Here is a 14,776-nt window from a genome sequence, read left to right on the forward strand (position 1 = left end):
AAATATCTGAAAAAATATGGTTTTGTACGAACATTAAAATATTCATGTATTGATGAATCAATGATGATGTATCACTAATTTATCACTGATTTATCACTAATTATTTTTTTTATAGTGCAATAATCTAAAAACAGCACTGAGGGTTTTTCTTTGGAGTATTTTTGAACATTTTATCAATGAAAGATGTGACATGATCCATCTCTAAGTGTGTAACGGGGCTGCAGAGCTGCAGCCGGGCCGTTTAGCACTTCCTGTAGGCTTGTGATTCTAAGTGAAATATCTCAAACTTGAGGTGTTCATAATCCCCCAGGATGAACTGTAGTAATTTCAAACTTCACGCACCTTGAAGGCGATGGGCAGCGTCTTGTTGCACCTCCAGTGCGTCGGCAGCACCGAGCACAGGAAGTTGGGGCTGTCGGTCTTCACCAGTTCGCCCGGATGATCCGAGATCACCTGCGGGAACAAACAAACATCAGCCGGGTGAGCAGGGCCGTTGCTAGGAATTCTGGGCCCCCTTAAAGAATACTAAAGTGGGCCCCTGACTTTTCCACTTTTTTTTTCTGAGACTACATAGTATTATCATTTTTTATTTAGCCTACTTTGTTTTGATGCTAATGCAGCATTACTATGAGTATTAGTCAGGGTCTAAGCCAGAGATGTCAAACTCAATTTAGTTCAGGGGCCACAAACAGCACAATTTAATCTCAAGTGGGCCGGACTAGTAAAATAATAGCATAATAACCTTTAAATATATCTAAAAAACTGAAATTTTCCTCTGTTTTGGTACATTAATAAGATGTTTTACAGTTACTGAACTATCCTGTTACAAAACGTATTATGAACCACCTGAAATTTCTTGATAAAAACATGTGCAATTTCAAATTTTCGCACTTGACAAATTCATCCTGAGGGCCAGATTGGACCCTCTGCAGGGCTGGTTCTGGCCCACGGGCCGCATGTTTGACATCCCTGGTCTAAGCAGAATAATTCAGTCATACAAAGATACTGGGGTTTTTGTGGGCCCCACTGGGCGCTGGGCCCCTAGAATTACACTGCAAAATCTCAAAATCTTTCCAAGAATATTTGTCTTCTTTCATGTCAAAATGTCTCAATTTTAGTCAAAACTAATCTCTTTCCACTTAAAATAAGACCTAAAAATGAACTTGTTTTTAGATCATTTTCACTTGTTTCAAACTAATTTTCACTTGAAATAAGTAGAAAAATCTGCCAGTGAAAGTAAGTTTTTTGTGCTTGTAATAAGAAAGAAAAACTTGATCGACTGTCAGATTTTTCTACTTATTTCAAGTGGAAAAAAGTAAAAAGTGTCTAAAAACAAGCTGCTTTTTAAATGTGATTAATCTGATTTTAAGTAGAATGAGATTTATTTTAACTAGAAATAAGACAAATATTCTTGGTAAGATTTAGAATTTTTGCAGTGTATCGTCACCTTTCTCCCCTATACAACGGCCCTGGGGGTGGTGCAGGGGGGCAAGGTGGGGCAGGGGGCATTGGGGGGGGTCTAAGGTCTTACCTCCACCATGCCGCGGTCGGCCAGACGCAGCTTGCCCACCAGGGCGGCGCCGCCCCCGGCCTCCTGGGCGCCCAGCGGCAGCGCCTCGGTCATCTTCCCCCCCGAGGCGAGGGTGGTGGAGGGGGGGGTGTAGCGCCGGCCCGAGGCGGGGTCTGGGAGGGGACAGGACATTCATTATTATTATTATATAATATATATATACATTCATATTGTTTCATCTCTTCAAGATGCTTCAGCAGTTTCTTCACTTAATTCAGCTTTGTTTCGATTGATTGATTGATTGTTTTTTATTTCGTATGAATGACAGACATATGTACATACGAAAAGGATAGGTAAGAAGCCAAAATCTTATGAGGAACCTCCCCCCTTGCAACTATTACATTTACAATCTATCCTGGTGTAGAGACAATATCACTAAGCTACTTACATATAATACAGAGACAAGTTTGAAGACATGATTCAGTAAGCAAACATTGTTAAATAAGAAAAAAGACGAGTGTGGGTTGCTTTGGCAAAACTCATACATAATTCATACCTCACACTTTATGAGAAATGAGGAATAGCTTTCTTCTAACTTATTAACGCAATTTCATAAACAAGGAAGAACAATGATTAACTTAATTTCACCAATGTCTATAATAACTGTAAATTGCATGAAGACATTTGATTCAATCATCATGTACAAAACACACAAAGCCTTAAAGCTACGAGCCGACATCAAAACCTTCAGAGAGCCGTTCCCTGCCCCTACGCATCCAAGATCTGTCCATATCCTTTCAACAATTTATTCAGCTTCTTTCTACTGTAGTTATTTTTTTAATTTCTTATCTAGGTGGGGAATGATTTAAATGTAGCTAGGAATGATTTGACAAATGTTAAATTATTTTTTGCTTGGTATTTGCTGAGTATGTGCATGTAGGTGTGTGTATGTGTGTGTAGATGGCATGTGTGCTGGTTTGTTTATGTAAAGGCACTGTATATAGCCTACATATATTTACATGGTGTAAAGGTTTAGGGCGTCTATCAGCTTGTAGCTTAATTTCTTATCTATAAACATGAAACTGAGAGAAAATCTTTAACTGCTGAACATCCAAATGAATGAATGGGATTTAGTGTAAATACAATATGATGATTGATGATTTAATGTTCCATCTTATTCCAGTTTAGAAATAGAAACATAATATCAGTGTAACAGGAGGAAACAGGATGTATCAAATAAGACATAACACACACACACATGCACACACACACACACACACACACACACACACACACACACACACACACACCCATATATACACAGTGCATGATGACACACTCTAAGGAATGTGTGGTCAGCAGCAGTTCTCCTGTTCCTGCTCTTTCTTAGGCTTTTATTTTGAAACCAAAAATTAAACAGTGGATTTTTTCCCCCTCCAGTTCAGATCATGTGATAAAATGTAGAATAACAGGTAATAACAGGTGAGGGGGTTTTAACACAGACGGACAATGATGCTGCTTCAGTAAATTACTCTTATTTAGATTCAATCACACAAAAAAAGTGAAATATATTTAAAAATCTGAATAAATCTGATTCATATGTGTGAATCTAAAGTCTGATTATAAACACACACAAAGCCAAGCAGAGATAAAAAGGCACAGTTGCAGATTTTCCACAGTCAGAAACTCAACAGCAACAACAATAATGATGATGATAATAATAATATTTTTTACATTTTGAATAAGAAAGGTTAAAAAAATAATAAGACAGTCACCTCATATTGTAGTTTAAAAACAAAAGGACAGAAAATAACACCTAAAAAACAGACTTATCAACTACATCAACATGTCATATTGTTTTTATTCAAGTAATATCAATCAAATATCAGGATTTACTCTTAAACAATAACATTTAAAGCAAAAAAAAAGATGAGAATGAAAAGTAAACAGACTTATAGATCATAATATGATATGGATAAAATAATAATAAAACCAGGAAGTGACAGAAAATCTGATAACACACAGATTATGGAAGTGGAAGTACATGTATGATAAACCTATTGATCCTGATATTAATAATAAATGATCCGTTTTTTGCTTTGATTTCATTTAAAAGCAGCAGAAAAGACACATTCTCACTGTTTGTCCTTGTGTCATAATAAGATTAAAGCTTCAACTCCCTGAGTGATGTTCACATCATGAGTCTGCAGGCTGAGATGTGAAATCCTCCGCGCGTCAAAACGCACAGGAAGGAGAGAAACACCACTTATTCAGTTCATTTCCCTCCACCTGCTCCCTACGTGTTACACTAATGGAGTCAACGACTAAATAAAATAAATTATAATAAAAATAAACTTATGAGAAACACTAAGAAGAAGATCTTTTACCGTATTTCGCGTCCCACAGAAAAACCATTGGTGCGCCACGGTGCGTTCACGGCTCCTCGCTGGTGTAAAAAACAACAACCTCCTCAAGCTCCTTTCTGGTTTTTATTTAATTTCTCACCAAGACACTTCAGTCCTCTGTGTGTGTCTCAGTAGTGTCTCGCGCTGTGTAATCTGTCCATGCAAAGTGGGTAAAGTCACGGCGGATCTCGAGCTCCGTGCGTAAAAGCCGCGCGTAGGTCTTTGGATCAGGGTTTTCTTCTCTTTCTTTTCTTTTTTTCTCAGGTCAAAACGTTTCTCTCCTCTTCTCCATCCAGAATAAAACCCACTCTGCGACTCGTTGTGGATTTGCAACCTTTAAATGTCCAACTGTGTCGCTTTAAACGTCTCTTCCCCCTCTGTCTCTCTGTCTCTCTGTCTCTTCCCCTTCAGAAGACTAAAGTGCAGCCGCTCTGACAGCGCCAGGACTTTACCGGCAGAGGGAATTTGCATCTCGCTGTCAGCCAATGAGAAGCCGAGCCGCTGTCTGTCGCTGCGAATGCATTGGCCAATCAGCGTCACGTCCGTCCGAGCGGGGGCGGGGCTTAGGAGAGGAGAGGGGAGGGGAATAGAGGCTGCTGCTGCTGCTGCTGCTGCATGAACCCAAACCATGTGGTCGGCGCAAATCTATAAGAAACACTTTACAGCTTCAACTATATTTATATAATTTATCCATTTAAGTTTTCTTTCCCTCTTCTGAATGTAGCTACACATTATTTGCAACACCGTCTGCTCTTTTCCTTCTAAACTAAACTCCATCAATGTGAAGTGAAACCGGTGCCGGATTCAACCAATAGGGGGCAGTATGTGATCTGAATCCAGACCTGGAACAATGATGAAGACTTCAATCCTCTTTTATCTCTTTAACTGTTATTCCACATTATTTGTTTCAGATATTTCAACAAGTCTTATTTATTTGACTGTTTCTGAGGTGAAATATTATATTTTCTTGGTTTTTTTTTTAAATTAGTAACTATGTTTTTGGGGTATAATATTTAAAAAAGGTTGTGTTTTTGTTCCACAGCTTCACCTAGACTACGGAAAAACTGCTGTTTTAATTGAATGAATACGCAAATAATATAATATGTAGAGCATAAATCTGGATTAAAGTCACGCACCAGTATTATCAATCAGAATCAGCATCAGAAACACACACACACACACACACACACACACACACACACACACACACACACACACATGATGGTTATTGATTCACTGAAACATTTGTATGTTTCCAGTTTAACGTTGATTCATCTTCATTCGAAAAATAAGTCAATACCAATATCAAGTTACTCCGAAGAAGCTGAACGCAAAAATATTAATGTAGTCGTGAGAGTGACGCTGCACCATCTATACATTATATTCCAATCAATTCTATTTTACTTTATTTTACCTCTTAGACAATATTGCATGATGTATTAATTCATTTATTTTATTTTATTTATTGTAATGCATTAAGATATAACGGACTGATTTGTTTTTATATGGTTCGTTTTCATACGCACATTTTAGCACTCTTTTATTTTTATACTTTACTTTTATAAGTTTTCTACCATATCGTCATGGTCTTTATTAGTTCTGGACACTATGAATATTTGAATTTCACTGTATTTGCTTTTAGATGCAGGGCCGTTGCTAGGAATTCTGGGGCCCCTTAAAGAATACTAAAGTGGGCCCCCGACTTTTCCACTTTTTTTCTTAGACTACGTATGTATTATCATTTTTTATTTAGCCTACTTTTTTTATGTTAATGCAGCATTACTATGAGTATTAGTCAGGGTCTTATGCAGAATAATTCAGTCATATAAAGATTACTGGGGTTTTTTATGGGCCCCACTGGGCGCTGGGCCCCTAGAGTTATCATCACCTTTCTCCCCTATACAACGGCCCTGTTTAGATGCAACTTAAAAAGACATGAATTCTATTTAAATCTTAAATAACTTTAAAATTTTACCTCAAATTAATAATAATAATAACTTTTCCAGTTCTCTATACCCTGGCACAATAATAAAACTCCACGTCCATCACAACTCAAAGGTCGTCCGTGAACCGTGAGCGCTCCCTGAAGTCCGTCAGGTTGATTTAAGTGAAAGCATCGCGCTGTCGGAGGAGTTTTAGGGAGATGCCACTCCGCCTCTACGTCCATCCCTGCCGTAGCCAAAGGGGGGTGATAAAAAATGTAAATGCCTGCGCTCTCAGATGGACATGACGGCACTCGCCTTCAGAAATATCTATTTTTCACTTCTTCTTCGTCGTCGTCCTTCACCCTGATTTGAGCATCACCTTTGCTGGTGTCTGACTGAAGGCCGTTCTGCTAATGATTAGATGTTTACAGGGCCGTATAGGGGAGAAAGGTGATGATAATTCTAGGGGCCCAATGCCCAGTGGGGCCCATAAAAAACCCCAGTAGTGTTTGTATTACTGATTTATTCTGCATACACTGCAAAAACTCAAAATCTTACCAAGAATATTTGTCTTATTTCTAGTCAAAACAAATCTCATTCTACTTAAAATAAGACTCATCACATTAAAAAGTAGCTTGTTTTTAGACACTTTTTACTTCTTTCAAGCAGATTTTCACTTGAAATAATCTTGATAGTGGGGAAAAAGCACAAAAAACTTGCTTTCACTGGCAGATTTTTCTACTTATTTCAAGTAAAAAATTGTTTGAAACAAGTGAAAATGATCTAAAAACAAGTTAATTTTTAGGTGATGAGTCTTATTGTAAGTGGAAAGAGATTAGTTTTGACTAGAAATGAGACATTTGGACAAGAAATAAGACAAATATTCTTGGAAAGATTAAAGATTATGAGTTTTTGCAGTGTAAGACCCTGACTAATATGCTGCATTAGCATCAAAACAAAGAAGGCTAAATAAAAAATGATAATACATACGTAGTCTAAGAAAAAAAAAAGTCAGGGGGGAGGGGCCCACTTTACTATTCTTTAAGGAGGCCCAGAATTCTTAGCAACGGCCCTGGATGTTTATATTAAACCTTCGGCTGAAGCTGCGTTCAACTTCCTGTCTTTATAACCGGTCATTGAACATTTATCCTGAAGTCAAACACTGTGAAGAGTTCCCAAGGTAACATAACTGATAATAATAATTCAATTAATAAATTAAATATCTGAAATAAACAGGACTGGACGGACGTTGAGTCTCTGACCAATGAGGCGACACAAAGAGACGAGAAGACGACGGCGGTACTGAAGAGGAGTTGGATTTCGCTCAGTGAGCATTTCCCACCGTAACACGAGCTTCTCCTTGTCGTCTGATCTGGAATCAATATCCAGTCACAATCAGCTATCAAAGGTATTGATACCAGCTCTGCTGCATAATATCATGGCAGTGGAAAGACCGGCTCGGTCAGATATGATAAATATAAAACATCTTAAAATAACTCAATAATTACATAAGAGACTGACACAGCATCATGTGCATAATGTGTGTTGTAACATTGAGATATCTAGTTGGAATAAGTAATAAGAATTTCTACTACAATAATGGTGCTATTGTTATTATTATGGATGCCTGTCTTATCTTTTATAAAACATTACAATTGATTCAATTACCATAATTAACAAATTAACTGACTTTGACTGCTTCAATGTTTAAGCTATTTTGTTAACAGATAGTCACTGTAGATATTATAATCCGCTAATAAAATCAAAATAAACTCCTCGGTATTTTATTTCAAAAGGAAACCAATCCTAAAAATGTCATCCTGACTGTTTTGCTTAATTAATTTCATTAAGAAAAAGGTAAAACTACAAAAATATCACGGACCAGACAGACAGCGACTGTGAATCTATGTGACGTCGTCATCCAACCAAAATCCAGAACCATTAATACCAGTATCATTCGATAAAAGTCAAACATCCCAAAAAATCAGTTATAAAAAATGAATTCATTGAAAGCTAGGATGGATTCAGCCTCCAATGAGTCAAAATCTGTATCAGCAACAATGTTCACAATCTAGTCTAGTATTTGCACAAACATAGTCTTACAAAGTGGTGACAGAGCGCCAGGTGAACAAGGTGAGATGAAATGATATTCTGCGGAACGACGCACGCACAGGAATGAAAATGGGTTATGGTGAATGGTTCGCAAACGTAAACTGTTTTCAGAGTGGTTGAAAACACATGATGAAGAGATGAGAAGTGACGATGACTGTGATGATGTGAATTTAATTTAAAAAACCAACAGTTTTTACCAAAGAGTCTGTTGTTCCCTGTTCGGCCTTTCCTCATCAGGTACATGGCCCAGGACAAGGGGCCCGAGCTGGAAAACGCCCCGGGGTTCATCCTTCAGTCCTGGATGCAAAGGTGGCAACAGCTATAGGGGCCAAACTTCCAACAGAGCGGCGTCAAGGGAAAATCATAATAATAATAATAATAATAACGGGGAAAAATTATAAGAGAAAAGAAAAGAAAAAAATGCGTAAAATTTGGAGTCAACAAAGAAGGAGCTCCAGCCTGTCTTCACCTCCACGATCTTCTTATATACCCTGATTCTTTATCTCTTCAGCCCCCTCCCTCCCTCCCTCCCCCTCCGCTCACGTCCCGTTACATATTTGTAAAAAAAAACATATAAAAGTGCGAGGAGGAGGAGAGGATTCAGTCAAGCTTGATTCATTCCCTCCCTCTCTAAAGCGTAGCCATGGGGGACACCACTCCACTTTGCCCTCGGGCTCTTTAAAGCTGCTAATTTCATTTAGCTCCTCTTCCCCCCCTCTCCTCCTCCTCCTCCTCCTCTACCTCACAGTTTGGAAGTTTCTATCTGAAAATATCAAGGTCACGCTGAACTGAACTCCCCGACAGCCGTTCAGTTATGTGTAAAATGTTTCATTTCATAACCGAGCCACTTCCTGGTTCGAAACATGATGATGCGAATTCTCATTTGCGGACATTCGCACACGGCCAAAACCTACAATTTAAAATTCAATGGATGATGTTCAGAGATTCAATGGAACTGCCGATTGAGGCTTTAAATGTTTGCTGTACGGCTGTTACCATCTTGGTTTTGGGTCAGGAGAATCTCAACGCTGATAGGTTGTCCCAGCGAGGCATAACGCAAATATTTCGCAGGATTCCGCATGGATTTCGCATGGCGCCAAATGTTTCATTTCATAACCGAGCAGCCACTTCCTGGTTCGAAACATGATGATGCGGATTCTCATTTGCAGACATTCGCAGTGCCTATACTCTACAGTTTAAAATTCAATGGATGATGTTCAGAGATTCACTCAGGAAGTAGTACGGACTGGTTTGCGAACTGCCGTATTGAGCCTATAAAAGTTTGCGGTACGGCTGTTTCCATCTTGGTTTTGGGTCAGGAGAACCTCAGTGCTGATAGGTTGTCCCAACGAGGCATCACGCAGATATTTTGCGTGGATTTCGCGTCACTGCGGTCATTTGAGCCGCCGGCACAAATTCGCATTTGTTTTGTTTGTAATCTCATTGCGTGAAATGTTTGCCACCTATCATGGTACTGATTTTTTTCTAGAATTGTTAAACTTTTGTTATCGCTTTTTCTAGATTTTGTTTTTTAACTTTATTTTTCCCAAGAAGATTTTACCACTTTTTTTTTCTAGAAAATTTTCAACTTTATTTTTTACTCTTTTTTTTGGAGAATTTTACCACTTCTTTCTAGAAATGTTTTTAAAGAAATTGTACCACTTCTTTCCAGAAATGTCTCTGTAATATTTCCAAAAATTCAAACCATTGGCCCTAATTTGAATGTACAAAACTTTATTCAGTCTCGGAACAAATATTCGTGTATTTCTGGTGTTTGCTTAAAAATTTTGTCCAATGGGGGTCCATGGTCTAATTTAGGGGTCCTTGATGTAAAAAAGCTTGAGAACCACTGAACTAAGTGACCACATTAGGCTACTAGCTACAGTGTTTCCAACTTGGCGACTTTCTCGCTAAATCTGGCGACTTTCTAAACCCTCTTGGCGACTTTTTTTTGTCAAAAGCGACTAGCGACAAATCTAGCAACTTTTTCCGGTGTTGTTACAAAATTACATCATTTAGCGACTTCTAGCGACTTTCCTTATTGAGGAGTTGGCAACACTGCCTAGCTACGATGCTGCTAACACTGTTAGCTTTCAATTCAAGGCTAACTTTATAACTCATTTTTAAGCAGTCTCTGGGGCTACTGTACTTTCACACATTTCTACATTTGCGAAATAGCACATGAAAAATAATGTGTAATGTTTGCACACTAAAGACAACCAGTGATTTTAAATGGTTAAACGGAATTTTTGCCTCCTATGGTCGGAATGACGGTATTTTTTTCTATTTTAAACATCCTGGATTTCTGACTGGTCAGAATGGTGGGACGTTCGCATGTCGGAATATCGGTATGTCGGAATGACAGCATGTAACCATGAAAAATGATGTGTAATGTTTGCACACTGAAGGTAAACAGTGATTTTAAATGGTTAAACGGAACAAGAACTGACCACAGACAGTTTGTTTTCCTGCTACATATAATAAACTGTGTCAAGCATGAAGACTGATGATGAGTAACCTCGCTGGCAGTCTCTCAAAGCACACAGGAATACACTACACACACACACACACTAACTTTTTGGGAGCATGCACACTGCTGTTTCAGAAACACTCATTGAAAAACTAAATATCAGTTAAGAACATGTCACAATTATGATGAAGTGAAAAGTTAAAAAATGACAGCAAAATGTCCCTGTAAATAACAACATCCACAGGTTTCTGAGGTAAACTGTACATTAGCATCGTTGTGCGTTGTGTGTCGGTCAAAACTATAAACACAAGACGCCACGACGACCAAACCTCAAGGTGACCACGACGACACAGAGAAACGGGTGGACACTGAGCTTCCCACAGCCGCTCTCCCAGAGGAACCATGGCTGCTGTCATCACCACAACTCTCCCTGTGTGTGTGTGTGTGTGTGTGTGTGTGTGTGTGTGTGTGTGTGTGTGTGTGTGTGTGTGTGTGTGTGTGTGTGTGTGTGTGTGTGTGTGTGTGTGTGTGTGTGTGTGTCTGGGTTATGGTGTGCCACAGTGGTTGTTCACACTGGAGCGAACCAAGTCTACAAAGGGTTTTTCTTTGAGTGTGTAATTGTGTGTGCGTAAACTCATCCGTATATTGTGTTTCTTTTTTCTAGTTTATCTAGTTGAATTTCAAACTCATGGAACAGCAAAAAATAGTTACTTTTATATACTTTTACTGGGGTCAGCCCTATGTTCCCTCAGGTTTATGTTGCCTTATTTCTAAGAATTTTCTCAAAATGAAACTACGTCAAGTCATTTTTATTTTAAAGGGATGATTCGGAGTAATTTCAAACTAGGGTCCTTTGCACCATGACCTACAAACTTTCTAATGCTTTGTTTACTACTACTAAGACTATTTGTACTACTGTAGAAGTCTGTTGTCTAAATTGCACTAACTCATGGAGGTGAGTTTAATTTCGGTATAAGGGTTCATCACTCAACCCTATGTTGGAGTAGCGGTGTTGGAAGGGGTCAGCTCTGTGTTCCCAGGGCCCTATGTTCCCAGATTTAGCTAAAAGCTACATTACATCTGTAGTCAACTGCTACTGGGTAACAGGTTGGGTGTAATTGACGACCAACTTGGGAGAAATGGGGATAAAATCTGATGCAAATTGATCCTAAAGGAAATGTGGGAACATAGGGCCTAATTTTGGAAAGAAAAAAAAACCTTAGAAATGAGGGAACATAGGCACGCTCCCCTTTTACTCATGCACTTTGTTTCTTTGCTCTCTCATATGCGATTAACATCCCATAAAAATGAATGGAGACAATGTTCAAATACTCAAAGACTGTCTCTTCGCATGAAGTCAATATCATCACCATTCTTTGGCCTAGAAATGTCATTTAAATTTTAAACAGATCCCAAGCTTTTCAGCGAACCATTTACACAGCGTTTTGCTGTCGTGTACAGTTTTAGCTCTTTTTTCTTTCTTTTTTTCAGAATCTAAATCTTAGCGTATGTATTGTAAAAGTTATTATGGCTGCGAATTACACTCTTAAATTATTATTATTTTTTTAAATATATGTTTTATGTAGGAAAATTTGCACTAGATTGTACCGTTCAGCTGCTGTTTTAACATTAATTGTAAGTTTAGATATGTGTGATACAGTTCTTTCTGCAGGGTAAAAGGTCACCTCCACCACACAATTGGTAGAAAACCATTAATACTATATAAGATGAAGCAGAACTAGGACAATAGGTGATATTATTGAACACTGGTTTGCAATCTAGCATTTATCATGTAAATTAAGATGACTTTTAAACAGACTTTTTAGTGTCCCACATTAGGGAACGGAGATTGCCGCAAAAAACTTTGCAATCAGAGTTGAAATATGTCTGGTATTTCTTTTAGGAGTGTGATATCGGAATTTTCTCTTTGGATTCCATTAGATCACAACCTAAGGATTTCAGAATGGTACAGGATGTAGATTGAAAGTGTTTGCTTCATGTCGCAATAGAGACCAGTTTGCAGAAGTCTAAATTGCAAAAAATGTCCCATATTAGGCGAATTCACCCTATATTAGGCTAATGTACAACGATAATTAAGGTTTTATTAAGAAATGTGATGAATGTGTGTCTGTTAAATGTTAAATTGTTTCGCATGTGAGTTGTTTTAGTTCTTGGATTTCATGTGATGACATACAGTATCTGATAATCTAAAAGTGGCCGAAGCGGCTGAAGAGGAAACTGTCCCTGTGTCGGTGCCAGCGGCTGTCTGTCCCCAACGTCCCCTGAGCTCGGGCCACCCCGAGGCCAGGGACAGTGGCATGGCGAGGATCGATACCACACACACACACACACACACACACACACACACACACACACACACACACACACACTTGCTGCCACCCTGAGTGAAGGATCAATAGAGGAGAGTTGTGTTAGATACATCACACATGTCCGTAAAGCATCACATACTGGTTATTATAGTGGATAAACATCTTATATTTCTTTTATTAGTAAATTATATAGTTTGATATTAAATCAATGTTATTAATCTTCTGTTATTATAATAAAATCCAATTAAATATTTCAGATAAATTCCATTAATAATTTAAAATGGGAAGTGGTCGAGTCAGTTCAGTGTATTTGTATTGAAGCGTTCTCATCAATTGATCAGTGACAGGAGAGTTACCAATTGTCTCTAGTTATTCTCTCTCTCTCTCACATGCACACACACACACACACACACACACACACACACACACACACACACACACACACACACACACACACACACACACACCTTGTCAATAATTCATGAGCTGTATTGTGCGGATGCAGTTAACTGCCGCTTAAAAGTAATTAATTGATTTTCTGACATATCAGTTAGCAACAGCACCAAATGACACACACACACACACACACACACACACACACACACACACACACACACACACACACACACACACACACACACACACAGCTGTATCTGTTTTGTATGTGCGTGGACCGACCGAACCGATCATTCCGCGGAGGAGGAGACTTTGCGAACACTCGGCTTTGGCTCGTCTGTTGAATCATTTTACGGCATTTTTAACAACATCAGTGGCTGTAAAGCAGGGCCGGCCCAAGGCAAACACCTGCTTGGGGCCCCGAGACTATTGGGGGGGGGGCCCAAAAAGGCAAGTAACTTAAAAAAAAAAAAACACTGCGTAATTACAAAAAACTTTAATTATTGTTGTATTTCAAATTGTTGTTGCACTTTTCTGTTGCAGTATATTTAAAACCAAAAATTTTAAAAAGCAGATGATGTGCACTGCAAAAACTCAATATCTTACCAAGAATATTTGTCTTATTTCTAGTCAAAATGTCATTTCTAGTGAAAACAAATCTCATTCTACTTAAAATAAGACTCATCACATTAAAAGCAGCTTGTTTTTAGACACTTTTTACTTCTTTCAAGCAGATTTTCACTTGAAATAAGTAGAAAAAATCTGATAGTGGAGCAAGTTTTTCTTCCTTATTACAAACACAAAAAACTTGCTTTCACTGGCAGATTTTTCTACTTATTTCAAGTGAAAATTAGTTTGAAACAAGTGAAAATGATCTAAAAACAAGTAAATTTTTAGGTGGTGAGTCTTATGTAAGTGGAAAGAGATTAGTTTTGACTAGAAATGAGACAAATATTCTGGAAAGATTTTGAGTTTTTGCAGTGTGTTTACAGTAAATGCATTGTCTGTTGGTTTATTTTGTTACTTTTAGTCGACATTCAATTTGAAGATTAAATGTAAATCAACCCAGGCTGCACTTTTAGCTGAATTTGGTGCCATTTCAGAATAAAAACCATAGATGGGTAAAAACCTGCCAGGATATGTAATAGGGGGGCACCTTAGGGCCCCGTAGAGGTTTGGGCCGGCCCTGCTGTGAAGCCAGATGGAGGAAGAGGACACAAGCTGATGGTCAGCAAAGGTTGCCGGGGGTCACCAAAGGTCACTGTGGGCTAACCGCAAATCTATACGGCATAAATAATAATAATAAATACTTCTCAGACTAACGGTTCCAGGAAACAAATCAACACACTGAGTCAACAACACAACAACACAACAACTTCCTGTTGTTCTTGGTGCTGCTGCTTTGTTCTCCTGATGCTGGTCTGTGGTTCAGCACCTCAGATAAACGCTGCTGCAGCTCTCTAACAAGTTTCCTTTATTACAGATAAGAAGAAATGTCCCATAATTCATAGCTAAAGTAGAGGTTTACCAGCGCAGATGCATAGAAATATAGAAAGAACTAAGGTTTATACAGAGTTCAACTTCCTACTCATTTGAAATTTCTAAATTAAAGACTTTTTCCAGACTTA

At 38.4% G+C, this 14,776-nt stretch overlaps 1 protein-coding gene across 1 annotated transcript in view; it reads right to left on the reverse strand.

Moving 5' to 3' along the window:
- The window catches only part of runx1 (RUNX family transcription factor 1), a gene marked incomplete at its 3' end in the record, with an annotated part of 20,493 nt that extends 16,523 nt beyond the window's left edge, over window positions 1-3,970 (reverse strand). The window contains exons 1-3 of the mRNA XM_083989087.1: window positions 3,898-3,970; window positions 1,532-1,683; window positions 343-453 (exon numbers count right to left, since the gene is read on the reverse strand). Coding sequence (XP_083845213.1) covers window positions 343-453; window positions 1,532-1,683; window positions 3,898-3,925 — 291 coding nt within the window. The 5' untranslated portion in view covers window positions 3,926-3,970. The remainder of the gene's footprint in view (window positions 1-342; window positions 454-1,531; window positions 1,684-3,897) is intronic.
- Between the last annotated feature and the right edge of the window lie 10,806 nt (window positions 3,971-14,776).

The sequence above is a fragment of the Trachurus trachurus genome, assembly GCF_905171665.1.
Source record: "Trachurus trachurus genome assembly, chromosome: 2".
NCBI lineage: Eukaryota > Metazoa > Chordata > Actinopteri > Carangiformes > Carangidae > Trachurus > Trachurus trachurus.